Source organism: Mesoplodon bidens (genome assembly GCF_964165515.1).
Source record: "Mesoplodon bidens genome assembly, chromosome: 3".
Classification (NCBI taxonomy): Eukaryota; Metazoa; Chordata; class Mammalia; order Artiodactyla; family Ziphiidae; genus Mesoplodon; species Mesoplodon bidens.
The window spans coordinates 42,212,121-42,238,807 of record NC_138178.1 but is presented as its reverse complement, the minus strand read 5'-3'; the positions used below and the strand labels follow the sequence as shown (position 1 = coordinate 42,238,807).

The window sequence follows — 26,687 nt, the reverse complement described above, 5'->3', positions numbered from 1 at the left end:
AGATAGGAATCTAGACTGTGACCACCTCAAGGCAGTCAATGAATTAGAATCCACAACCCTGGTATTCAGTTATTTAACCAGTCACATATCCATCTTACTAACAGGACAGGGCTATTTGCAAACAAGCATTTCTTTGCAATTAGTCTATAAAGATTCCGTTATTACTTTGTATTACTTCTCCCCAAGAAAATTCTTCCTTCTACCCTACCCCATCCCTTTTTGAGAAGAAAATCAGTATATCCTATTGTGTGACACATTCTGCTTTCTTCTTTGAAATAGCGACCACAGCTGGCAACCTTTGTAGTCACCATACATTGTTGGGACCAGAACAGAAGGGTAGATCACTGATCATTGTTTGTCACATGCTGAGATGGAGGAGAGGAAGTTAGTTAATCCTCTCTCTTCTACCCATGCTGCCCCTGAGCCCTCGAGGGTCTGAGGGTGTACCTTCATGGCAGCGACAGTCAAAAGCCAACATGCTTGTACAGAAAAATTCTCTACATACAACTCATTTCCTGATTGTAAAAGTTATATATGAAAATGGACAGAAAGTTATAAGGAAAAAATAACACTTACTATGCCCAGATAATGTTTTGGTATATTTCTTTCTAACTTTTTTTTTTCCAACTTTCTTTCTTTATGCATATCCATTTTTTAAAACCAAAATTAAGGTCATATTCTAAATGGCTTTAAGCATTCAACAGTATATCATGGACATTTCCCCCGTCATTAGTCTTTATAAACAATATTTATTTATTTATTGTTTATAAACACTATAATTATTAAAAATTGTTTATAAGATATCGTTTATAAACAATATTTAAAACACAATTTATAAACATACAATTATTAAAAATGCAAACATTAAGAAATAAAATTTAGTCTAAATAAGAATTAATAATTTATATAGTCTCCTCTTGTGGGGTAGCAAGTTTATTTCTATTGTTTTGTTTCTATAAGCCAGTGCTGTCCAATAGAACTTTCTACAACGATGGAAATACTCATTTCTGTGCTGTTCAATATGGTAGCCACAAGCTACCTGTGGCAAGTGAGCACTTGAAATATGCCTAGAGCAACTGAGAAACCAGATTTTTTATTTTGCTTAATTTTAATTACTGTTAATTTAAATAGCAACATGTGACTATCACACTGGACAGCACAGTTATAAATAATAGTGGAAATACCTGGCTTGCACACAAGCCTTTGCAGCATCTCTAATTAATTTCCATAGAATAAATGACTTAAGTGTGAAATATAAGTCACAGGGTATTGATATGAAACAATGATTGATTTGAAACAATGTTTTAGATATACTATTAAGTGGGTAAAGTAGGCCACAAAGCACGGTGTGTAACTTAAGCCCATTTTTTGTTAAATAAGATAAAAGAAAAAAAATGACATAGGTATGTATGTGTATGTGCGCATACATTATCATGTATTATATACATAATATATATATTATGAATGATTTTTCACTGTCTTTTTAATATCTTTCTGCATTGACTGATTTTTTAAAATAAATATGTTCTTTTATAATCAGAAAAAAAAGTAAAACTAGTTTTCACGTAGAAAAAAATGGCATTTATACAGAACAACTCTGGATTACTCTATCCTATGAGATTTTCTCTTCCATTTAATTCTCCCTCCCCCATCAGTGATCAGAGTAAAGGGGCCATGAGTTCATCTTGCCCAAAGGACCTCTGAGATGAATGGTATTTGGTGATGAACTAAACCAAGCAGGAAATCAAAAGGCTTTTCTTCTTTTAACAACCTGCATGCAGAATCAAAGATTGTTTAAGCTTATCTATAAAGTTCAAGGAATCAAAGGTTGACAAACGTTTTCTATAAAGGGCCAGTTAGTAAGTATTTTTGGCTTTGCAGGCCATATGCAGCTACTCAGCGTTGGCATGGTAGCATAAAAGTAGCCATGGACAACACTAAAACAAAGAAGCACAGCTGTGTTCCAATAAAACTTGATTATGGATGCCGAAATTTGAATTTTATGTAGTTTTCTCATGTCACAAAACACTATTATTTTGATTTTTTTTCAACCATTAAAAAACGTAAAAGCTGTTCTTATCTTGCGTGCTATACAAAGATAGGTGATGGGACAGACTGGTCCATGACCAGTAGTTTACCAGCCCCAGTTAGAGGTAACAGAGTCCTTTATTTCACAGATACAGAAACTGAGGTCCAGAAAGGTGAGTGCCTTCCTCAGCATGACAGACCTGGTCTGAGGCAGAGCTGGGACCAGGAAGCAGAACTTCTGATGCCTAGTCCAGTGCTCCTTCCTCCTCACCACACACAGGCCGCACTTGTTAAAATCAAGACTTTTTTTGTCCCAACCATGCAAACACAATTGGGGAAGAAAAAGTCAAATTTTAATAATATTATCTTTGAGGAGATTATTAGAAAATGTTAATAAGACAAAATATAACAAAGGTGAAATGTTTGTATTTGAACTGGATCTATAAATATAAAGAGTTGAAAACGTCTGGTTAATTTTATTTGTATGTGTTGTCAAGCTGGGCAATTCTGATTACCCAGATGATTCAGGCTACTTTGGCATAAATTATCAAATCAGTAAAATAATTGTTGCCAAATCTCTCATTCATTTTGGACAATGAAAACTAACCACTGTGAAAACAAAAGAGGTAGGACTCTCACCAAGGTAGGAAACACCTTCTTCTGGAGATATGGTGCCATATTTTACCATCATCTTCACAAAGTCAATCAACGTTTTCATGATAGTAATCAGGGTTTCTTTCTCTTTTGCCTCTTTTTCTATATAAAAGGACAAAATAATTTTTTAAAAATTAGTGGAGTATAGCTTCATCTTTCAATGTTAATTTATGAAATACAGCATCTTGTTGAAATAGTTCTCCCTACCTATATAGCTAAACCATTTATAGCTAAAATATATTTAATTTCTGAAAAGCCCAAGACTTGATTGGTAATACAGAACAATGTACAGGTATACTGAACTTTTTCAGAAATGGGTAATTATAACTTCTCCAAAAAGGTTTACCTTAATCTACAATATTTTATTTTATTTATTTATTATTTTTTTTAATTTTTTTTTTTTTTTTGCAGTACGCGGGCCTCTCACTGTTGTGGCCTCTCCCCTTGTGGAGCACAGGCTCCGGATGCGCAGGCTCAGCGGCCGTGGCTCACGGGCCCAGCCGCTCCGCGACATGTGGGATCCTCCCGGACCGGGGCACAAACCCGTGTCCCCTGCATCGGCAGGCGGACTCTCAACCACTGCGCCACCAGGGAAGCCCCTACAATATTTTATTGATAGAGTAGATGATAGAGACAGTTTGCAACCTGAGATAACATAAACTCAAAAGGAAAGTTAGAAGATTGGTAACCCAACAACCTTTCTCTACTCTGCTCGTATGTTTTTGAGGGAAGGAATGACCTGTTTTCATTAATCAAGCTTAATATTTGAAATAGGGACACACATGTTTCTTTATTTTTTAAATGCAATGTTGATTTTTTAACAGTAGTATATATTGCTTTCTAACATTTATTTCATTTGAAAGAATAAACGCATATAGTGAAAATATTCCAATGGTACAGAAGTAAACAGTGAAAGCAATATTCTCTTCCTCTCCCTCCCCACAACTCCTACTTCCTATAAGCAACCACTACTAACAATTTCTTGGAAACTTCATATTTGACATACTGTTCTGTATCTTGATAGAACAAAATGGCCAATGATTCCATAATAGTTCAGTGGCTATATTAATTCTAAAATCAGAAAAAAAATCTATTTCCATTTTTGAAGGAAAGAAAAACTAAGTTGCTAGAGGACTGCTTCCCTATTCTTTCAGCTGCCAGGAAGGATTTTCTCTACATACTTCTAGCCTTTCCCCCCATTTTTTCATCCTCCTCACAGATGAGGTTGGTAGCCAACAGCCTTTAGTCTACTTTTCTTGACGGATGGGGATTTGGAATCTTTCTTCTTTCCGTTCCCCTGGAACAGTGGAAGGCAGGGACCTGAAAAATGTGCCTGCTGTGCAGACTCAAACTCTTCCAGGATTGGCTGTTCCAAGAGCTAGACTGAGGGTAGGGAGTAGACAAGCCCACTGCTGGCTCTCACACCAAGCTACATTCTACAACCCGGTCTGTATCAGTAGCAAAGATATTTTGGTTTTCTGTCTGTTTTAAGAATTTCTCAATTGGTTCAGACCTTGGGTAAAAAAGATGGGTACAATCAAAGACCTCAGTGTAAGTATTTAGATTAAAAGTCTATAAAAATAAAGGCAATAAGGAATGGGGTCAAGGAAACTGAAAGATAAAAACACACAAAATAAAGAATATTCCATACAGTGGAATCTTAAAAATACCACAAAAGTCACAAAGTTGGGAGACAGGAAGGTGGGAGAAGAGGTGCGGGAGAGAAATCCTGGAAAAGGGCAGGTAAATAATAACTTCAGCAAGCACATTATTTGCTCAAGGTCACATCCATATAAATATTTGGTATTATGATGATACACTTCACTGACAAGAAGTGACTCACCAGGATGACAGAGGTTCTGAGCTCGGTATCTGCCAACCAGTGGGGCAAGAATAGACCCTCAAGATGTACAAGCCCTGCAGACACCAGCAGGGGGGCTGGTGCCATCTGGCCAATGTCTGGGATTGAAGGACAAAAGGATGTTCCCCAGAAATGAAGTCTACTCTAAGGTCACTTCTTGGGGAAAGATGTTACAATTACAGAAATCTTTATTACAAATGTTCAAACTGGCGATGAATCTTTAAACAGGAAGAAGAAAAGCTATAAGGCAGTGCAGGGCAGCTATATGGACAATAACAACAACAGAAAATTGGCACATTATTATCCTCCTTGCAGATTAACCAAAAATAAACATGAACTGAGACCTTCAGTCAACTTATTTTGGTGCACATAGAAAAGAAAAGAGAGCAACACATAAAGGACTTTAAAAAAAAAAAAAAAAGCAGAACATTTCCCAAGCGTGTTTTGGGCTCCTGACCTTCGTTAGTCCAATGTTTAGTTCAATTCATTTGAAGACAAGTTGAAAATATCTAAAAAGCAAAATTCTGGATCATTTAAAAATAATAAATTATGTTCCATACACTGTTCTTACTAAGAGAGGAAAATAAAGCCTTTTTGAAAAGAGACTTGCAATAAAAGTTGAGGCTGAACTGGGTCAGGCCAGGAACACTATGATTCATCTCTATATCGGTACAAGGTTCACTACAATCCCAGGAACACAGCATGTGTTCAATACCTGTTTATTGAACAAATAAATGAACCCTCTGTTAACATGAAGATTAAATTATCCAGAAATTCCACCTTTCCTGATTACCCTTTCCTAAATATTTCGTGGCTAGTACACTTCTTTTGAAAAAAAATCAATGTGAACTATTTTCCCCGAGGCCATAATATATGTCATTGACGGTTGAATTTAGAAATTGAAAACAGGAAGAAAAAAAAACCCACCCACACATTTCCTGGAATTACTGTTTCTGTTCCACATGGTCAGAAAGCAATGTTTACCTGAATCAATACTTTTCAGTAGTGCATAGAAGTTTGGGAAATACTGGAGTTCCTCAAAGTTGTCTTCACTGTATGTTTTAGTTCTCCTTTCCAAGCCGTTCGTCAAGGTTAAGGCGTTAGATACTGTTTCGTCATTTTCTCCATTAGTAAAACCATCTTGAATTGCTGCCTTTGGAGTCTCCAGTGGGGGAAAAATCAATACAAAATAAACATTTTTGTTAGAACTGATGACAATCCAGGATGATTCTTTCCTCTGTGATGCCCTTGAATTGAAGTGCAAGAATATCTCTTCCTTTGTAAGCTCCTGCAGGATCAAACTCTTTTGCAGGCGTGTGGGCATCTAGTTACATGGGAAGGTCATTGGGATTTAGAGACAGGTGCTTTACCCGAAGACCCTGGCTCCTGCTCAGGGGACAACAGACAGGTTCCTGCTCTGGCCAAGTTTCCCCCCACCAGTTCTCATGAGTATTTCTTCATAAGACTGCCTTTCACCAAGGAGGGGAGCTTTGAGTTTATAGGATCTACCAAGAGGGATGGTGCCAAGATGCAGGAAAGTCCGTCACAATGTCTAATACTAGCAGAGCAGTCATACCTTAGTGATTCCTGGGTGACATTTTAAACGCTGGCTGGGAGGGTACACAAGACTCTTCTTCCCAAACCTGATGTGTGTCCAGTGTTCCCTATCTTAATGATCCATTCTCCATTGAGTGAACTAGACAGAAATGTAAGAGCCTTTCTTGCCTCTTCATTGCCCTGCATTTCGATCCATCAGTAGCCTTATTGGCCATACTGTCTAAATTTATCCCAAATTTGTACATTTCTCACTTTCTCCACTACCCCACTCTAGTCCAAGCTACCTTCACTTCTTACTTTTTAACTGGTACACCACCCACCTTCCAATCTATTCCCAACCCTGCATTTTCCACACTGTATCCAGTTATCTTTTAAAAAATATGATCATGTAACTCCTTTGCTTAAAATCCTTCAGTGTTTTCCCCTTGCTCTTATGATAAAGATCAGAATCTGTACATGGCTGATAAGACCCTGCTGATCTGGCCGGGGTCCACGTCCCCAGTCTCATCTCTCATTGCTCTCTCTGTGTGGCAGCCACACTGTCCTTGTTTCAGTTACTTGGGTACTCCACACATCCTTCTCTACATATTGCCTATCATATTCACAAGTTAACTCCTATTCAGCCTTCAGTTTTTGGCTCAAGTCACCTCCTCCGGGAAGCCTTCCCCAAGCCTAAGTCCAAGACAGGTTCCTTTTTTATGAGGTCTAGTAGAACCATGTTTCTTTTCTCAGAGCACTTAATGCAGTCACAATTAAAATACATGACTGGGCTTCCCTGGTGGTGCAGTGGTTAAGAATCTGCCTGCCAATGCAGGGAACATGAGTTTGAGCCCTGGTCCGGGAAGATGTCACATGCCGCAGAGCAACTAAGCAGGCGTGCTACAACTACTGAACCTGAGCTCTAGAGCCTGCGAGCCACAACTACTGAACCCACGTGCCACAACTACTGAAGCCCGTGCGCCTAGAGCCCATGCTCTGCAACAAGAGAAGCCACCGCAATGAGAAGCCCGCACACCGCAATGAAGAGTAGCCCCCACTCGCCGCAACTAGAGAAAGCCTGCGCGCAGCAACAAAGACCCAACACAGCCAAAAATAAATAAATAAATTTATTTATTAAAAAAATAAAGTAAAATAAAATAAAATACATGACTATTTGAAGACCATCTACCTCTTCCCTTAGACCTTAAGCATCATGAGAGCAGGGACTGTATCTTTTTAAATGAGCATTGTATCCCCAGTGTTTGGTACATAGGTGGTACCTCAATAAACATTTACTGAAAGAATATTTTGTTTGCACTTATGCATTTAGATAATATAAGTGAGCAGGTCAAGCATATGGACATTTTAGAGATGGGAAGTAAGGAGTATATAATGGGAGTGAAGGATCATGAAAATGGCTATGTCAGTTTTAGTTCAGATTGGTAAGTTTGAGTAAAAGCCATGAGTCCTGTGATGAATCTAGATAGTTTTTTTTTTAGGGTGGGGGGATCTTCAAAAGCTGTTTTTAAAAATGGCAGATGGTGGGGATTGGAAGTAGGGAGAGCAAAGGAGAATTTTTGGCTAGCAGTAAAAAACAAAACAAAAACAATCCATACCACTTTCTGTTTTCTAGCCTTCCCTAAAATAGGACCATAAGTCTATATGCCCTTTTTCCTTGTATTTGGGATAGGATGTTGGAGAGCCACGGGGTATGGGTGCTCTGGTGGAGAAAATGAGAGGAGAGGTGAGGAGTTTGATATCCTCTTATATCCTCCTATAGTTAGCTCCATCTAGAAGTTTAAGAAGAATTCAAGGAGAAGAGAATGATTTTAGTAGTTTGGCTGAGGCCAAAGAAAAGATGAAGAGGCAAGGAGTCCAGCAAGGACAAGGACAAATGAATGGCAAGTCTAAGTAAAGGATGACAGGCCTCTGAGCCAACGGAAAGAGGAAGGAGCAGGTGGAAGAACACAGGTTAGACAGAGAGGCAGCATGAGGGAACTAGCTCTAAGGAATATAAAAGCTGGTGTGGAAAAGGATCAAATCAGCCCAAGTTTCTTTTTTGGGGCTTTGGATGATGACATCCACTGTGAACAGAAGTTGGATACCAACTTCTGTTGTGAAATACTTGGATCCAGTGCACTGTGATTATACAAATTGTTATGTGAAATAACCGTTTCACATAATATTATGCGTTATTTTACTCTGGGGTATAAGGCATAATCTTTGCTATGTAATATAACATGCATCTTTATACTATTTTCAAAGTGGAGTTCATTTACATCTTTTAACTCATTGGTATTTCATTAATGTGTATATTTGAAGTGAGCTAAAAATGTCACATATCCCAATTCTTATTTGGCACAAACTGAAGTACTAATTATACACAGATTGTATTAATTATATACAAATACAAGTATACATACACATTCATGCACATGCATATACACATACATAATAGATGCATATACATTTGGATATACATACCACTTTCTCTGGTATTTTTCCAGCCTGATTCTCAGTCCTGTTTGTTGGCTTATTGAGTTCCTCTTCATAACTGTTGGCTTCCTTAGAGATCAGTTTTTGTAAAACCTCTGCAACTTCATCTTCCAGTGTGTGTGCCTGGCTTTCTGTGATCTGTTATAAAGAGTCAAAACATAGAACTGTTATTCCCATTTTTGTGATTTAAAAAAAAATCTAGACTAAACTCTTTAGTTGAACACATACTTTTAGAAGACTAGAGAATGTTCTGGTCTCTCTTCTGAACATCCCTTGATTATGCCTCTACTACATGCTGGCCTTCACAGTAACTGCCCAGCGCTCCTGGGAAGAAGTGTCTTTGGGCCCATTGTGCAAGCATCAGTCCTATCTGTTGGAATCCACAGAATACTTAATTTGAGAAACAACTTGAGGGTTGTTTCTCAGTCCTCAGCTGCAGGTCATAGTAGGTAACCTCTGAAACCTGCAAATTTAGTGCTCTCCTAAAGCCTGCCAGGTGTTAGTATCTGGGAGCCAAGCTGGGGCAGGGTCAGTTTGAATTGCTTAGGGCTTCCCAATCATTGCGTGGCTTTGCACATCTTACTTCCTTCTCATCTAACACATTTTTTTTTTAAAACTTCTGCTGGTTAAATCCTAACCATCCTTCTAAGCTCACTTCAAACACCTCCTCCTCTGAAGCTTTTCCTTATTGCACAACTGGATATAATCCACCCTCTGGCACACTGAACCACTCAGATGGTTCTTATGCACCTTGCATCATGAGCACTTGTGTACTTGTCTAGTGCCTCTGAGAAACCATAAATTCCTAGAGGGAAAGAATGGTGTCTTACTTGTCCTCGAGACCCATGGTGATTGGTATAAAGTAGATGCGTTATAAACATTTGGCTCTTTGAATGAAGGGGCTTGGCTTCTTAGCATATTCCAACCTAAGATTTGGTTTATTCTCATGCATGACTTACTAGGCCAAGATTCAGCAGTTTAGAAACGATCTTGTCAAATACTCCTCTGTCATTTTCCTCATAAATCCTGGTAGCAATTTTCTGGACAATGTCTTCAGCAGTTAAAGAAGTTCCATCTAGTTGATGAAGGCCATCTGGATCATCTAGACAGAGCAATCACAACTTCACGTTGTATTGATCACAGACCTATTTCTTGGATTACATTAGATTTATAATCTATATCTTGTACACTCAAATATGTTTGGAATATGTTTAAGGTGGTGCTTAGTCCATGTAAACCCTTGGTTTAAAATAAAATTTGACTTCAAGTTAAGAACCTAGGATAATGGAAATTCTGAAAGCTTCTTATGTGATTATAAGAGGAAGATCTGAAAATAACACAAAAGGCCTCTCCGTTTTTAGCACTAATAGTACAAAAAGTAAAATACTGTTAGATAGTATGCAGTATTGTTCAAAGCACCCTTCTATATATTATATAATTTGATATTCCATTTCCCCACAAGTGTAGATTGGTATTATCTGCACATGTACTCCCTTTGCAGGCAAATTCCTGGGCTGAGGGTGGGGAAACCTGCCTTACACCCAGAATCAGAGAGTATGTACTGAAGATTTTATGACTTACCTGGAATAACTGTTTACTTGTGAGTATGTGTCAGGGTACCTTTATGTAAGGCAGCTTAATGTGACAAGCCTCTTTCTCCAGAGAATAGGAAACTTATTTTATGTGCCTGCAATTTAAGCTTTTAAAATGTGATCCCAGGTTTGCACAAAGCAATATGTAAATCTATGTAAATCTCATCAGAGAAGCTTGCAGATATGTATCCTTGGCTTTCCTGGGAATACATTTGGCAGCATACTCCAAACTAAAGCAAGGGCCCTTCCTGAAGGAAAGGAAGGATACAGTAGGGTTGGTGGCAAGGAAGCTTTGCACTATGTCCACAGAGCACTCCCAGGAATTAATTGGTCTTTTCCAATCTATACCACATGGAACAGTATATTAATATATGCAAGTTTACAAGGCACTTAACCTGTCACTTCTAGGCAGCTTGGAAAGATCAGACATTTAGCTCCAGTGATCCCTCTTGCTATCTATATATCCTTGGACCACTGTAAAGGAAGTTAATAAGAGTATCTATTTCATGGGATTGTGAGGATCAAATGGAATAAGATGTAAAAGCACCTTTTAAATTGACAAGTATCGTATGAAAGTTAACGTAGTTCTATTATTATGAACCGTAGATTTGTACCTGAAATAAAGGAACTACAATCATCTTCTAGAGAAAATAGACATTGCATCCCTAGCCAAATCCTACCCTAATAATTCTGATCATATTCACTCAAAGAATGAAGAACCTAGTACATATTTCTATTCTGATTCTCTCCTTTTCTTCCATAGCTCCTGGGGATTCGTAGACTTTTTCTAGACTCTACGAAGCTGGAAGTATGTGCAGCCTCAGGCAGAATATCCTCTTCTTGTTGTTTGGAAAGAAGCTTAGGAAAATGAGCAGGGAGAGTATACACAGAGGGCTGGAAGTTCTCTGACAGTATATGATTGCTGAATTGTTGGCCAACTCATGAGCTGTGAGCCCTTTGAGTCCTGTGTACCAGCGTGACGAATGAGCAGAAAAGTCCCTTAGAAAACCTTGTAAAATCAGTCCCCCTCCTGGCTGACTGAAAATTGGGTTCATCACCCATGTTTTTCAGGAGCAGAGACTCACTATCACTTAGGTCTGATTTTTCCATTTGTGGGTTGCAAGTCAGACTCTCGGGAATATGTGGAGCAGAAACTTCCCTGGGTCTATGCAGAGGTGGAAGCATTTATTTCCCTTCCCACTTATCCCTCGGGATCTGAAAAAGGAAGAATAGTGGTTGCCTGCTGAAGCTGGGAAATAAATGAGATGACTGTTTTTCAGTTCATTTACTTCACAACAGGAAGAACATTAGCAACACTCTGAAGAAATAGCCTCCTCCTCTGCACTGCTGTATTCTCTTGAGCCAGGAACTTCAGGCTCCCCTAGCAGAGTTTCGCTAGATGGGGTTGATAGTTGAGCAGTTGGGCAATGCTCCTTGCCTTCCAGTGATTTCCCCTGCTCCTCTACAATGGACAGAATTACTCAGAATGGCTTCTCTACTGCTCGTGAAGCGGTGTTTCACCCTCCTATACAGACCTCAGAGGGAAACCAAACATGAGTTCAACATTTATAAGTTTTTAAAGCATTTACAACTCTAAGTGGATGCAAAAGGGCCTTGTTCAATGTTGTTATCTGCTCAGTTACATTTGAATCTCCAGGCATCTAATATGGCACTTGACCTTCATTTATTCAATATATTTGTATTAAAGTCTTAATATGGGCCAGGACTGGAAATAGAGTGATAAAGAGTTTAGATGTGGTCCCTAACTGCACAGAGCTTACTGTCTAGCTCATAGACTGATACATAGTAATTGCTCAATGAATATTTGTTTGGTGAATGAACACAGGAGCCACAAAGCATTATTTCCTAAAAGAAACTTACAAAAATCCTGAATCATACATACTGTAGAAAACACTGAGAAGGAGAATTGGTGGGTCCTATAGCACAAGCCCATTTAGAGGTTTCCTAAAGATATAAAAGCACCCTGCAGAAGTTAGGTCCCTTGCCCTCCCTTCTGGGATGTAAGTCTGCATAACTCTGAGGTTCTAGTCACCTGAGTGGTCCCAAACCTTCTGGTTCCAGGATTACCAAGGTATGAGAGAAAATAAGCAATTCACTCATATCATTCTCTCCAAGAATCTCTTCTGTATACTCCAGTGGACTTAAAATGACCCCTAGGGTAAACCTGGAACCATCAAAACTAGCACTTGGTAGTTCTGAACCTATTTGCATGTTAATAAAATGTTGAACAATTTAAACATAAGCTGCTCAAGTTGGTGATCAGATCACAAACAGATCTGCCTCTGTCTGCATGTACAGCCCATCAGACCAAAAAATGCAGTCAGGGCTTCCCTGCTGGCGCGGTGGTTGGGAGTCCGCCTGCCGATGCAGGGGACGCGGGTTCGTGCCCCGGTCCGGGAGGATCCCACATGACGCGGAGCGGCTGGGCCCATGAGCCATGGCCGCTGAGCCTGCGCGTCCGGAGCCTGTGCTCCGCAACGGGAGAGGCCACAGCAGTGAGAGGCCCGCGTACCGCAAAAAAAAAAAAAAAAAAGAAAAAAAAATGCAGTCAAACAAACTTTAGACTATTTTTTTTTTTTTTTTTTTTTTTGCGTTACGTGGGCTGCTCACTGCTGTGGCCTCTCCCGTTGCGGAGCACAGGCTCCGGACACGCAGGCTCAGCGGCCATGGCTCACGGGCCCAGACGCTCCGCGGCATGTGGGATCTTCCTGGACCAGGGCACGAACCCGTGTCCCCTGCATCGGCAGGCGGACTCTCAACCACTGCGCCACCAGGGAAGCCCTAGACTATTTTTTTATTTTATTAAATCAAACGGTCGATTCAATCAAAATGGTTAAATCTATTTTTAATGGGGCTATGCCCAGTGCCTATTTATTTCTAGCCCAAATATTTTAGTTTAAAAAGTAGAATTCAAAAAAAAATGTCCCTGGGAATTCCCTTGTGGTCCAGTGGTTAGGACTCATCGCTTCCACTCCCATGGGTCCGCGTTCAATCCCTGATCGGGGAACTAATATCCCGCAAGCCACGCACAGCACAGCCAAAACAAAACAACAAAAACAAAAACAAAACCCTCACACAAAAAAAACCCCCAAAACATTTCCCTGAATAGTATACAATATGAAATGTGTCAAAATATAGACCATCTCCCCCACGCCATCCATATAAACCACACTTCTGAATTCTCCTCAGGCTACAATAGCCTATAAAAGTCCAATTTAATTGGCAGTTGTTTTCTGACAGAGATAATCAGTATAATTCTCTTGTGGTCCGTGGAAAAGAATTAAGACACATAAGAAAATATGTAGTCACTCCTAAACACCAGTACTCAGAATGGAAGACACACTGAGGAATACCTCAATGCCTAGGTACCATAGTTAATTTATTCCCTCATGTATTCTTTTATTTATGCATTTGTTCATTTATCAATTCATGCAACAAATTCACGAGCTCCAGACACTTGGACTACACCGTCTCTGTTCTCATGGAGTTTTCAGTTTAGTTTAGGAGAAAAAGATAAATCATAAGTAGTCACACTCAAGGATGTAAAATTACAAACTGCAATAAGTGCCATGAAGGAAGGAAATAAGGTTTCTATCAGATCATGTGTGCTGGATGAACCTAGAAAAGTAGACAGCCCATGTAGGACTGTAGAAGCCACGTTAAGGATTTGGGGTTTTATCCTAAGAGAAATGGGAATCTATTAACAGGTTTTATGCAAAACAGAGACATGCTCATGTTTGTGTGTTGAAAAGATCACTCTGGCTGCTACATGAAGGATAAGATGGAGAGGGTCAGAGTGAATGCTAGAAGATCCATTGGAAGATTTTGCTCTAGTTCAAATGAGACATGATTGGAGCTTGGAAAAAGATGGAGGTGATTGGGGATAGAGAAAAAAATTTTGAGAGATACATAGGAGATAAAATTGCTAAAACTGATGGATTAGAATTCGAGAGGTAAGGAAAAAAAGAAATAGTTTGACTCATAGATTTGTCTTGAAAAACTGGATGTATAGTAGTGCCTTTCCTAGAGGAAAGAGGGCTAAGTTGTAAGGTGTACAGAAATTATGAATTTAATCTTAGACATGTTAAGTTTGAGGTGCATCTGAGACTTCCAAGGGAAGATAAGTCGGTAGTTAGCTAGATATAGGTCTATAGTTCAGAGAAGTCTGGGCTAGTGATATGAAACATCAGGATATAGATGGTAACTGAAGCCGTGGAAAGGTTAGAATGATCTAGGGAGAAAGGATATAGCTAGGAAGAGAACACTGAAAAGGGAGTAACGAATATTCCACTTGGGAGGGGAGGTATTTTGTTGATTTAATTGTTTGAGAATTATGATATTTTGCTTGTACTAATAGTTAAATTGGAATGTTAAAATGAATTCAATAACATAAAATATAGAGAGTAGATTTAAATTTTTTTCAAAGCATCAGTAAAGGAATCTTTAAAGAGAAAATAAAATCTGGGCTTCTGTGGAGCTGGAGCTTTGCACATTATCAGTAAGTTTGGGCTTTATCTCAATTTTGGACATGACTAATAAAGGATTGTAAGTGTGTAAGAGATATTTTTAAAATATAGGACTTTCTCTTAACCCATAATGGGAAACCCCAAATTAGAGAAAATAGGTAGCAAAACTTCTTTTTCTTCACTTACCTTGAAATTTATGATCCAGTCCACTCTTAGTAGAATCATAATCATCAATCAGTCTTCGATTCTTGGTTGAATCAACATCTTCCAGGTTCAATTTATTATCATTTGGAGAACTTTTTACAGACTGTCTTTCCTTGTCATTCTTTTCCTTTTCTGTTATAGCCTTTAGCAGGTTCAAGTTATCAACAAAGGAATAATTGCTCTCACCTGGCTTGTTTTCTGGAAGAAAAGCCCCCAAGCCAGGCACATCCATTTTAGTTAAGCTTCTCATAGCCTACATTATTTAAATTAACATCAATGTAATTTCTTATTACCTGAAGGGTATGTTTTTTTAATCTTGTCTGCTTCTGCTTCAGCAATCTGTGAAAGAAACAGGAGATAGACCTGGTTTTAAATCATTACTCCACCACTTACCAAATATGACAGCTCAATAATTTAATCTCCATGGGATTTAGCTTTCTTGTTTGTAAGATGTAGTTAATAATTTCTATCTCAAAGTATGTCGTAAGGATTAAATGAGATAAAATAAAGGGCAGATGGTCTATAAATATTAATTCCCTCTCTGATAATATTGGTAAAAGATAAATCTCTGATAAAGAAATCTTACAATAGAATGGATGTGATGTTGAGCTTACTGGGTTATTATGCAGGCAGCTCTTTGTATTATACTGAACCCTCTATATTTAACTGTTGGGACATAAAAATTACCAAAATTATATTTCCCATCATAATTTCAATGTTTATTATTAAGCTCCTGAGGTTTGTGAATTCAAAATGGCTAAAAATTTGCAGCATAATTACATTAAATAATAATAACTAAAATAAAATGGAATAGCATTTATAATTTTACTTCTGACCTACCTGCTCATTCAAAGGTCTTTCTGCACTTAATTCTCTATTATGTAGGGGTTTGTCTAGAATAAACACACACAAATACAAATTTAATTGTTCATTGGAAAGACAATATGTCTCATTAAATAAAATCTTCAAAAAAAAGGAGAAATATTTTTGGATGACTGTGAAACAAAAATATATTAACAAAGATTATCAAGATTATACAATAACGATGATTATCAGTGTTGCCTTGCTTATTATCTTGGTGTATTTCCTGAGTTAATAGAATTACACTTTTTTTTTGACCAGAAATCTAACATATTGTTCTAACACTTGGTTTACCAGCGGTTTTCAACTAGACAGAGCATAGTCTGGATTGGTATTACTGGCACATTAAGAGCTTTCTTCATACACTGCACGTTTTATGAATAGAATATCTGAGAAAGGTTGTAAGATGACTAGGAAAAAAAAAACCCCAAACCGAAAAACAAGCCATATATTAGGCGGGAAAGCCACCCCCTCCCAATTTCAAAATAAGATCTTTCAAAACAACTTATGTTATTGTTCTATCACGTAAAAAGTGAGGGAGGAAAATCTGTCTTCTGGCTCTAAATTCGAACTGATTTCTCTGTCAATATGCACGGATATGACGTGATCAGAAAAAGAGGCAAGGTGATTTACAGCTCGCGGATTATACCAAGCTTTACCTTTTCGTGGCGAAATAAAAGGGAGGCGGGAAGAAAAGTGTCCACGTACCTTGGCTGCCTGCCGGTTTGGGGAAAGCTTGAATTGGGCTGCTGTGGAGCACCAACACCACAATCCAAGTGCCGGTCCAAAGGAACCCCATTCTTCCACGCTTGGCTTCAGAAACAGCCTGGCGCCGGGCTCCCGGAGCTATAGCTTTTGTTATGAATGAAAAGGAGGAGTAAAAACAGGAAGAGCTAGGAGGGCGGGCGCGGGGAGGGCGAGTGGCGGGGACTCGGAGCTGGTGGAGCTCTCTGGGGCTCCGGAGTAAAGGGATTAGAAAGACTCTGGGCGCTCGGGACTCAGGTCTTCAGGTGGAGGAGAGCGCTGTCCGCCCCGTGGGTGCTGAAGTTCCTGTGACGCGGAGCGGGCACCGGGTCGGCTAGGGCGTCGCCTTATTCTCGCTCCCTACTTGAGAGGAAGTGAGGATGGAAGCGCATGCTCCCTGCGAGCCAGAGGCGGGAAGGGGTGGCGTCAGCGACTCCGAAGCTACTCCAATCCCCACAGCGAGTGGAAGCGGGGAGGACGACAGAGTAGCGAGCGTATTTTCGGTGCCGCAGTCCTAGGGGTGCTCCTGCGCTCACGATCACCTGGATTGCTGTAAGCGTGCACATCGTTGTCGTAACCTCCCAAGTAAACGTTACCTCAGGGACCAAATGCCTTCTCTGCCCGTGCACCTTTCAAGGAAAGCTAGATAACCTTGTGCAAGGGGTTCTGCTTAGAGATTATTCTGGGATACCTTCTCCAGAAAGCCCTTCTTTCCATTCCACCTTCTGTACCTAAAAGGTAGATATAATTCTTATATTCTTAGAAAAGCCGTGCCTTTTGTGATTTGGGTTGACGTACCAGGGCTCCCTTGGTGCTCTTATTTGTGTCTTAGCTCTATGGAGTCCTTTGAATTGGAATATTTAAGGAACATTCTTTCAAATAGATCGCTGCAGCACACTCTCACTCTCCTAGATGAGGAAACAGAACAACAACAACAAAAATCATTGTTTGTTCCCCTAAGGGTGAATATCATCATCAGTCCAGGGTAGGTGAGCAATAGGGGCCAGTTGCAATCAAAAATTTCCCCTTCCTCACCGTGGGAAACCCCTCTTCAAAGAAAGAAAGGAAAGAAAAGAAAAGAAAAAAAGCAGCACTTTTTTTTTTTTTTTTTTTGCGGTACACGGGCTTCTCACTGTTGTGGCCTCTCCCATTGCGGAGCACAGGCTCCGGACGCGCAGGCTCAGCGGCCATGGCTCACGGGCCTAGCCGCTCCGTGGCATGTGGCACCTTCCCAGACCGGGGCACGAACCCGTGTCCCCTGCATCAGTAGGTGGACTCTCAACCACTGCGCCACCAGGGAAGCCCAAAAGCAGCACTTTTGTAAAATTCTTCCCTAGGATTCAATTATGCCTAAGGACTTGGTTGTTCCAGTGTTCCTTGAAGAGAGTGGGTAGTCATGAAAAGCATTTTTCATCATAACTAGGTCAGGGAGGTTCTTCCTATATTTTGAGAATATTCCCAGAAGCCTAAGATTATTGCATAAAAGGAGCTATCAAAAGACTTTAAAATGATGAATACAAGCAGCACTAATGTGAGCAGGGTGCTGAGTAAGCTGTTTAGTCTTTGATTTTTAAACAGAGCTTGGACCCTTTCCTTTGGACTGTGGCATGCTCGGAACTAGTCTGAATAATGACCAAAGAGGAGAATTCAACACAATCAGGCCTTTGATTTCTGCACCCCTGCTTTTCAAGGAGCAAGTTACTTGTTCAAGTACCTAAAAATAAACAGATGAATCTCCCTCATTCTGGAGGTCTTTGAATTTGGATATCACTCAAATACTTTCTTTAAGAATCTAAAGAGTACTTTTGATCTAACACCTACTTCAAAACAAATAGTGGTTTCTTGGCAGTGATGACATAGCATTAATATCCCAGTAGGCTGCATGAAAAAAAAATTGTCTCCCAATTTAAAATCCCAACCAAGTGAAGGGTAAATTTCCTTATTTTCCTCTTCTTTAAAACAGAGGTGGCAGGCTCTGTTTACCTTACAGTGTACATGTCTTGATCAAATCATTTTGATGCCAGGAATATTTTGACACAGCCTAAAAAATAAGTTATGAAGTGTTTTCAGCTTTTCAGAAACATTACCAAATATTAGGTGAAATAGCCAGTCACTGAGATTTACTCTATCGCCTCAGCCTCACTGCATCCTTTGTCCTGTCCTTAACTTACCTCTCCCCACAATGTATGTTTGCAGTTGGGAGGGACTCAGGATGGAATTAAGGGAAGGGATGGCTGTTGAGCAGGATGCATTGCTTGCCAAAAATGAAAAAGGTATTTGACTTTTCTCTGCCATTTGTACTCAAAGTGACTGTGTTAAATCTAAGAACATGTTCTGTTGCTGACCAAATGAGCTGTGGAACACTGAGTAAACTGTAAGTCATGAATTCATTTACATTCTTCAGTCTTACAGATGTTTCTGCCAGATGTAGTATAGGTCTACGAGCGGAGTAATCCTAAGTTTCATTTATTCATTCATTCATTTAAGAGATATTTATTGAGTACTCAAAATGTACCAGGTATTGAGATAATTGCTGGGTATACAAAGATAAGTGAGGTATGGTCACTGCTGGTCTCATAGCCTGAAAGAAAGGACTGTGATTATAACAAGCACCACCGCAACTATTTACTGAATAGGTTTCATGTGCTACACATTGATCTCACTTAAATGTAAGTGAAAAATAAACATGAGAGTGTGTTATGGGTTCCCTGTTGTATGTGCAGAGTTCGGGTGGGGTGCAAATAATGGAGTGAATGATCAGGAAAGGTTTCAAAGAGAAGATCTCTTTCCTTAATAATAAAAAATTAAAATATTTGATTATTTTGTGTAAGCACACTATAAACATTGAATAATATAAAAACATATGTTGAAGTTGTAAGACAAGTGTCATTGACACAGATCAGGTGATCATGAAATAGACAACATACAATGCACAGTGACTTTGTCAATGCTGCTTGTGTATGTGTGAACACACACATGGATTGATTGTTGTATGCTCATTCACTGGTATAGAAGATAGCTTTGTGCTGAGTCTTGAAGATAGAGATATTTGAACTTGTTTATATTTATTAGAGGAAAAATTTTATATTAATTATTATTGCATATTATATTACAGAAAATTTCAGACAAACACAAAAGGAGTAAAAATACTGAAACAAACTCCTTGAATTCATCACCTAACTTCAATAATCATTAACTCATGACCACTGTTTTTATTTTATATTCCCAACCAATGGATGATTTACGTGTAAAAATCCCAAACTTCATATCATTTCATCTACATGTATGTCAGTATGTTTACCTAAAAGATAAGGTTCTTTTTTGTCCTAGCATTACTGTAATACCTTTATCATATATCATAATAATAATATTCCTTTAGAATCATCACATATCTAGTCAGAGTTCAAATTTCCCCACTTGCCTTATAAATATTTTTACAGGTGGTTTGCTTGCACCAGAATCCAAATAAGGCCATATGTTGCATTTGGTTGGTATGTGAGAGACCCATATTAGTATAAGAGATTGCCAGGTTTTCTTTCCCCTCCCCAGACAAGTTAGTTGCTTCCTTAGAATACTGTGCACACTTCCAATGTAGCATGTATCCCATTGTGCTGCTTTTTGTACATGATTCTTTTCTCTTCATTTCAAAAATAATAAATATACACTGAAGGAAAAATTCTGAAAAGACAGTAAGCAAAAAGGAGAAAAATCATCTGATAGAGACAACCACTGCTAACTTTGGGCATATTTCCTTTTGGTGAAGGTTTTTCTAAGAAAATATTTTATACACATATTTATAAAATTGTATCTTTCACTGTAATCATCTCCTTACATATTTAACTGTCTATCCCACTAAATTGTGAACTCTTTAAGGGAAAGGATCTTATCTTGCTTACCCTTCACTTCTCAGCCCTACTTACAGCATCTGGAAATCCATTTGCTTAAGTAAATGAATGAAGTGGTTGCCTGTTTACCTTTGGTCTTCAAATGCTGAGACCATGATGGCTGTCCCACATTGGAGGATCATGACAGTCTTGCAGGGCCAGGAGCTGCCAGTTCCTTCAAGAGCTGTTAGTCACTCTGTCAGCATGATTATCCACTCAGCATTTTCTTTACAAAAGAGTAGTCTTGCAGAAGAGTATTCATGAAAGGCCTAAGAATAGAGAGCCAGAGCTGGCAAAGGCTCACACAGCTACAGAGCTATAGGAATGGATCCATTGCTGTTGAAAAGACTGACACAGAATGCCAACACTAGAGATGGCTACTGGTGTAGCTCAAAAGAGAAATGTGGAATCTGGAAATTCACCATCAGAGGAAAGTTGAAGTAACCAAGGATGATGGAAATGAGCAAATAAAAAGACTAAAACAAGGAAAGTAAAAACATGGAAATGAAAAGAGTATATGATTAAAGAAAATGGGCCCAAATGACAAGATGTGATAGGCCACCTACAGAGTGCAAAGTGCCAACACTGAATCTGAGAGTGGGAAGGAGGAGAAGGCAGCTGGATGGCAAAGATTTTTGTTGTTCACTTACCTTGTTTGTACCATGATTGAACCAGATTGTGTCAATCTCTTGCTCCAGAGGTCATGGGAGGAATGTGTGAGTCATACAAGGGCTCTCTCCAGAGATACAAGTGTAGAGCAGTTTCCCAGAAGGAATCAGGGTGAGGGTGTAAGGCAAACAAAAACAACAGATGCTCACTACACTGTAGAATGTAGTATTGATATTTAAGATAGATTAAACATTATTGAGTAAAAAAATCAGGTTGCCTATTAGCGGTATGATTCCTATTATAAAAATTGTGTGTGTGTGCCTGTGTGTGCTCGTAAATAGTGATTTGAAAATTTTATTTCCCACAATGTTTACAGTGGTTGCCAGGTTAGGATTTTTTTTCTTTGTTAATTAGGCAGTTCCGAATTCCTTGAATTTTCAAAATGCATACGTACTCGTTTTATAATCAGAAAAAAAACTCAATAAAGCAATATAATCTATATTCAATTCAATTCAATAGTTCAATTTTATATACTAAAAACATATTCTATTATGTTTCAGACAATTGTAATGAATTATCTCCTTCTGGGATATGAGAATAGATTGTGATAAGGTCAACAGAGGGGAAATTAAAATCTAGTACAAGGGTTGTTTTGTTTTTTATGACATTCTGCTACTATTTGAATGCCATTCTAAATGATTTTTACAGTGTGTGGTCATTGTTTATATTTCCTTTTTATTGTGACCTCCTTGAGGGGAGGGGCTGGTCAGGACTCATATTTTTATCTTGGTGCCTAGTATATTATAAGGAAGTCAGTAAATGTTTGTCTAATGGAATTTTATCACCTTATGAATCTATCCTTAGCAGTTCTCTAACATGCGGCTTGACACCTTTTCCCAAGCCACAGGTGTACCTCAAGTAGCCAAACTATGCCAGACACCATCCCTCTCTATCAGCCCTACCCATACCCTCCCTTTCCAGGGGCAAAGCTGCTAGATGGTCTGGGGCATGCTTGAGGTGGGCTAAGGCTTCCCAAGGACCCATCCTACACCCTCCCAGGCTCTACAGCTGGCCTCTGTGGCACCGGGAATTAGGAATAGGGGATTATTCCAGGTTTTTTCCCTGTTCTGTAGTACAGGTTTCGGGGTTGTGGGGAAGGAAGATAAAGGATACAACCTGGGATTCCTTTCAGTAGGGTGTGTTCTAGGAGGATTTGCTAAATTACTGAGGGCATGTGTTTCCTTGTGGATCTTCACAAGATACTAGTTGCAACATGTGCTCAGCTTGCATGAAGTCCAGGCCATTCTTGACTTCCTCAAACACAGCAGGCCTACTTCTGCCTCAGGGCCTTTGCACTTGCTGTTTTCTCTTCTTGGAATGTTCTTCTTCCCAGGGCTTAATCCCTTACACAGATCATATTTTTGCTAAGAATTCACAGTCTTAGGAAGGCCTACTGTCTCAGGTCGAGTTCCCTGGGAAACAGACTCTGAAATGGAGATGAGCAGGCAGGAAGTTTTTAGGGTATTCTCTTGAATCAATATCTATGGAAGGGAAAAAATGGGAAGGATTTACCAGCAGGAGAAATTGAGCCACAATACAATATCAGTGGAGGCTTCAGCCAACCCTACAAGGAGGTCTAAAGATGAGGTGGTCCTGGGCTTCCCCGGTGGCTCAGTGGTTGAGAGTCCGCTTGCCGATGCAGGGGATGTGGGTTCGTGCCCCGCTCTGGGAAGATCCCACATGCCGCAGAGCGGCTGGGCCCGTGAGCCGTGGCGGCTGAGCCTGCACTTCCGGAGCCTGTGCTCTGCAACGGGAGAGGCCACAACAGTGAGAGGCCCGCGTACCACACACACACACAAAAAAATAGACAAAGGACTTGAAGAAACATTTTTACAGATGTCCACTGCAATATTTAGGGAGTGAAATGTTATGATGTCTGTAATTTACTTTTTTAAAAAATCAGAAAAGGGACTTCCCTGTCGGCGCAATGGTTAGGAATCCACCTGCCAATGCAGGGGACACGTGTTCAAGCCCTGGTCTGGGAAGATCCCACATGCCACGGAGCAACTAAGCCCGTGTGCCACAACTACTGAGCCTGAGCTCTAGAGCCCACGAGCCACAACTACTGAGGCCACCTGCCACAGCTACTGAAGCCCGCGCGCCTAGAGCCCATGCTCCACAACAAGAGAAGCCACTGCAATGAGAAGCCTGCGCACTGCAACGAAGAGTAGCCCCCGCTCACCGCAACTAGAGAAAGCCCGCGCGCAGCAACGAAGACCCAACGCAGCCAAAAATAAATAAATTTATTTTTAAAAAAAGAAAGAAATATGCAAGTATGTATCATTAATGCAATGGAATTCTGATACTTCTAACAAAGTTAATCTAAGAGGATAAAATTAGGAAATATGTCTTCAATCTAAACATCTTTAAACAGCTAAGTGAGGTCACATCAATGGTGGAAACAGTGAAGACGTTCTTTGTTTAAAAATGCCTTTTGAGGGCTTCCCTGGTGGCACAGTGGTTGGGAGTCTCCCTGCCGATGCAGGGCACACGGGTTCGTGCCCCGGTCCGGGAAGATCCCACATACTGCAGAGCGGCTGGGCCCGTGAGCCATGGTCACTGAGCCTGCGCGTCTGGAGCCTATGCTCCGCAACGGGAGAGGCCACAACAGTGAGAGGCCCACATACCGCAAAAAAAAAAAAAAAAAAAAAAAAAAAGCCTTTTGAATAATAATGTTGAAAAGTGAATTATTAGTAAAACAAAAGGAGAGCTCAAAAGTAGCTTTCCAACTATGTATCTAATAAAAATAAGGCCACATGGTGGCACTATACCACCATCTTTCAAAACAGCAAAGACCTTTTAAAATTACATAAATGAACAAATATAAGAATTTTGAAAGGCATTCTGGATTTATGACTTTATGGATTATAAAACACTGCAGTTGGTGGTAGTTCAGAAACTTGTCTAATCTGAATGGAAAAGATGACCTCATCACACAGTTTCATATATTATGCTCAAAATCGACAGACAAGAGAGACAGCCAAAGAAAATAATGCTTATTACTATTTGATAGGTTGTGTAGTGCAGTAAGTAAATGATGTTTATGTAGTTTTGGGGACGGCTATTAAATAGCAAAAAGGGAAAAAAAAGATTTTTCCAAGAGATGATTGAATAAATTAAGAAGTATAAATAATTTTTAGCAATTCTGAGTTCTATGTTAAAGTACAGGTGCTGTACCAACTTCTGCAGTAGATATGTGCATGACAAAATAACAACCCAAATATTGAATTTTGTATTGTATTTCATAAAATGCTGTTCTTTTTTAAGTAAAGGGAATTTAAAATATATATAATCATTTAATTTTTATACCTGTGTAAAACTTTCATGCACATAAATTCACAAACCAGGAAAAGTCCTTTATCATATTTTCATCCCTACGTTGGGATCACAAAAACAGCAATTTTAACCATATGTTAAAAGTTAGAAGCATTGTATTCTTGAAATTCCAATAGAAGTCAACAGACAACAGTAAGAAAAAAGAAACTTGTTAATTTCCTGACATGCTGATCTAGCATTTCATAGTCCAGTTGCCTCCCCTGTGCTGTCCACCCAAAGATTTCTGTCTCATTTGTGGTATTTCTTTTTTTTTTAATTTACTTTTTTATTTTTGGCTACTTTGCACAGTGGCTTGTGGGATCTTAGTTCCCTCACCAGGGATTGAACCCGAATCCTGGCAGTGAAAGCACCGAGTCCTAACTACTGGACCACTTAGGAATTCCCCATTTCTGCTATTTCTTATCATTCAGGTGATCTGGGGAAGAAGAGGTACATAGATTCTGTCAGTAAGGTCAATGGCAAATCATAAACGAATAGCTATTTTATCCTACTTCTAGTCAAGCCATTGTTAGCTACACTCAAGAACAGATTCACTGTGAAGCTAATGAAGCATGCTTAAACTTGTACAAGCCCCTTCCAAGTCCCAGGGAAAAGCCCTAGCTTTTGTTCATATAGCCATATATTTTTGTAAAATTTAAATAAGTTTTAAAACACAATTGGTTTAGACCTTTGTCTTTGTACTTCAACTTCCCACCAAACTTCCCTTCAGGTTGGATGTTGGGTCAATGGTCACGGGTATTTCTGGAAGTCGGATGAATGTTCAGTAAGAAATAATATTGATAATTCCTTAATATCATCTAATACAGTGCTGCACAAAACGTGATGCGTGGATAATTATGCTGGCCCATAAACTGCTACCTGTCTGTGAAGAAATACGTAAAGACCTTATTTGTTGTACATCTTTGTTTCACTTCATTTTTCAAGTAATTAAATTATTTTATTTTACAAATGTAATGGCCTGCAATAAATTGGGCAAAAAAACCTTTTTCACTTGAAGAAACAATGATTAATACCCAGCCTATATTTAAATTTTCCCAGTTGTTCCCAGTATGTTTTTTATGGTTGGTTTGTTCAAACCATTTGATTATTATGTCTCTTAAGTCTCTTATAATCTAGAGCATCCTGTTCTCTCTCTTCTTTTTTCATGTCATTGAATAATTGCCTTGCAAAATTGTACCCCTTCTCCCTTCTGGTTTGTCTGATTACCTTCTCAACATTTTTTTCCAGTTAGTGGCTTGCTTTTTTCTTAACAGTGTCTCTTGAAAAGCAAAAAATTTTAATTTTGATAAAGTCCAATTTATGTTTTTTTTTTCTTTTATAGTTTGTGATTTTGGAATTGTATTTATATAGCCATGGGCAAACACAAACAGACAAAAAATAACCCTAAAAAAGAAGACAAAATTAAAACCCTTGAATCTCACACAGTTTAAAAAATCAACTCAGAATGGATCACAGACCTAAATGTAAAAGCTAAAACTATAAAAATTTGAGAAGAAAACATAGGTGAAATTTTTGGTGGCCTTGGAATTGGCAAAGATTTCCCATGGTGATTCTAATATGCAGGCAGGATTGAGAACCATCAGTAATTCCATTCCTGATAACAACTCTGGTTAATGCGATTTAAGGGGAAGTATCTCAGGTTGCAGTGTTTCTCAAATTTTAATGTACATACAAATCACCTAGTTACTTAAAAAAAAAAAGATTTAGTAGGTCTCAAATTGTCTTACCTCTGGTCTTCCAGTTATGTGAAAAAAATATGTTATTTAAAGTTTAAGCCACATTTAGCTGGGTGTACTGATACATTCATCTGAAAGTATCTTAACAGTCGTACTTTTATAATCCTGTTTTTAAAAAATTTAAAAGCAGTTTTAAAAAATTTAAAAACAGACACAAACCGTAAATGAACCCTAAGTGTGATGGGGCTGCTAAAAATAAGGAAACATTCTTTCAGACTCTTTCAATACTAGTGTCGTATCCAGGTTAGTTCTACTTTTCTTGGTCATACCACATCTAAATTATTCCAGTTTTGGCCTTACTTCTTAAAGTGGACATGGATAAACAAGAACACATGTAAGGATAGTGAAGAACTTAAATGGAAATTTTAGATTGGAGAAAGACTTTTTTTTAAATTTAAGACTTACTCTTTAATAACTAAATGTAAATATTGGAAGCATTGCCACATAGACTTACTTTGTCTAGATTCTAGAAGACAAAATGACCCAAGTCATACAGAGGCATAATTTGAGACCATATAACTGCAGGCATTTTAATGATTAGAGCTGTTGAATGATAAGAGCTCTTGTGAGAGAGAGAACTCCCTGTCCTTGGAGGTGTT

General features: G+C 39.0%; 1 protein-coding gene across 1 annotated transcript in view; it reads right to left on the bottom strand.

Annotated features, from left to right (window-relative positions):
* Positions 1 to 16,864, bottom strand: part of SCG3 (secretogranin III) — a 38,715-nt gene extending 21,851 nt beyond the window's left edge. The window contains exons 1-8 of the mRNA XM_081227968.1: positions 16,428 to 16,864; positions 15,699 to 15,751; positions 15,152 to 15,197; positions 14,841 to 15,056; positions 9,535 to 9,677; positions 8,564 to 8,713; positions 5,528 to 5,705; positions 2,668 to 2,784 (exon numbers count right to left, since the gene is read on the bottom strand). Coding sequence (XP_081084094.1) covers positions 2,668 to 2,784; positions 5,528 to 5,705; positions 8,564 to 8,713; positions 9,535 to 9,677; positions 14,841 to 15,056; positions 15,152 to 15,197; positions 15,699 to 15,751; positions 16,428 to 16,518 — 994 coding nt within the window. The 5' untranslated portion in view covers positions 16,519 to 16,864. The remainder of the gene's footprint in view (positions 1 to 2,667; positions 2,785 to 5,527; positions 5,706 to 8,563; positions 8,714 to 9,534; positions 9,678 to 14,840; positions 15,057 to 15,151; positions 15,198 to 15,698; positions 15,752 to 16,427) is intronic.
* Positions 16,865 to 26,687: the final 9,823 nt, after the last annotated feature.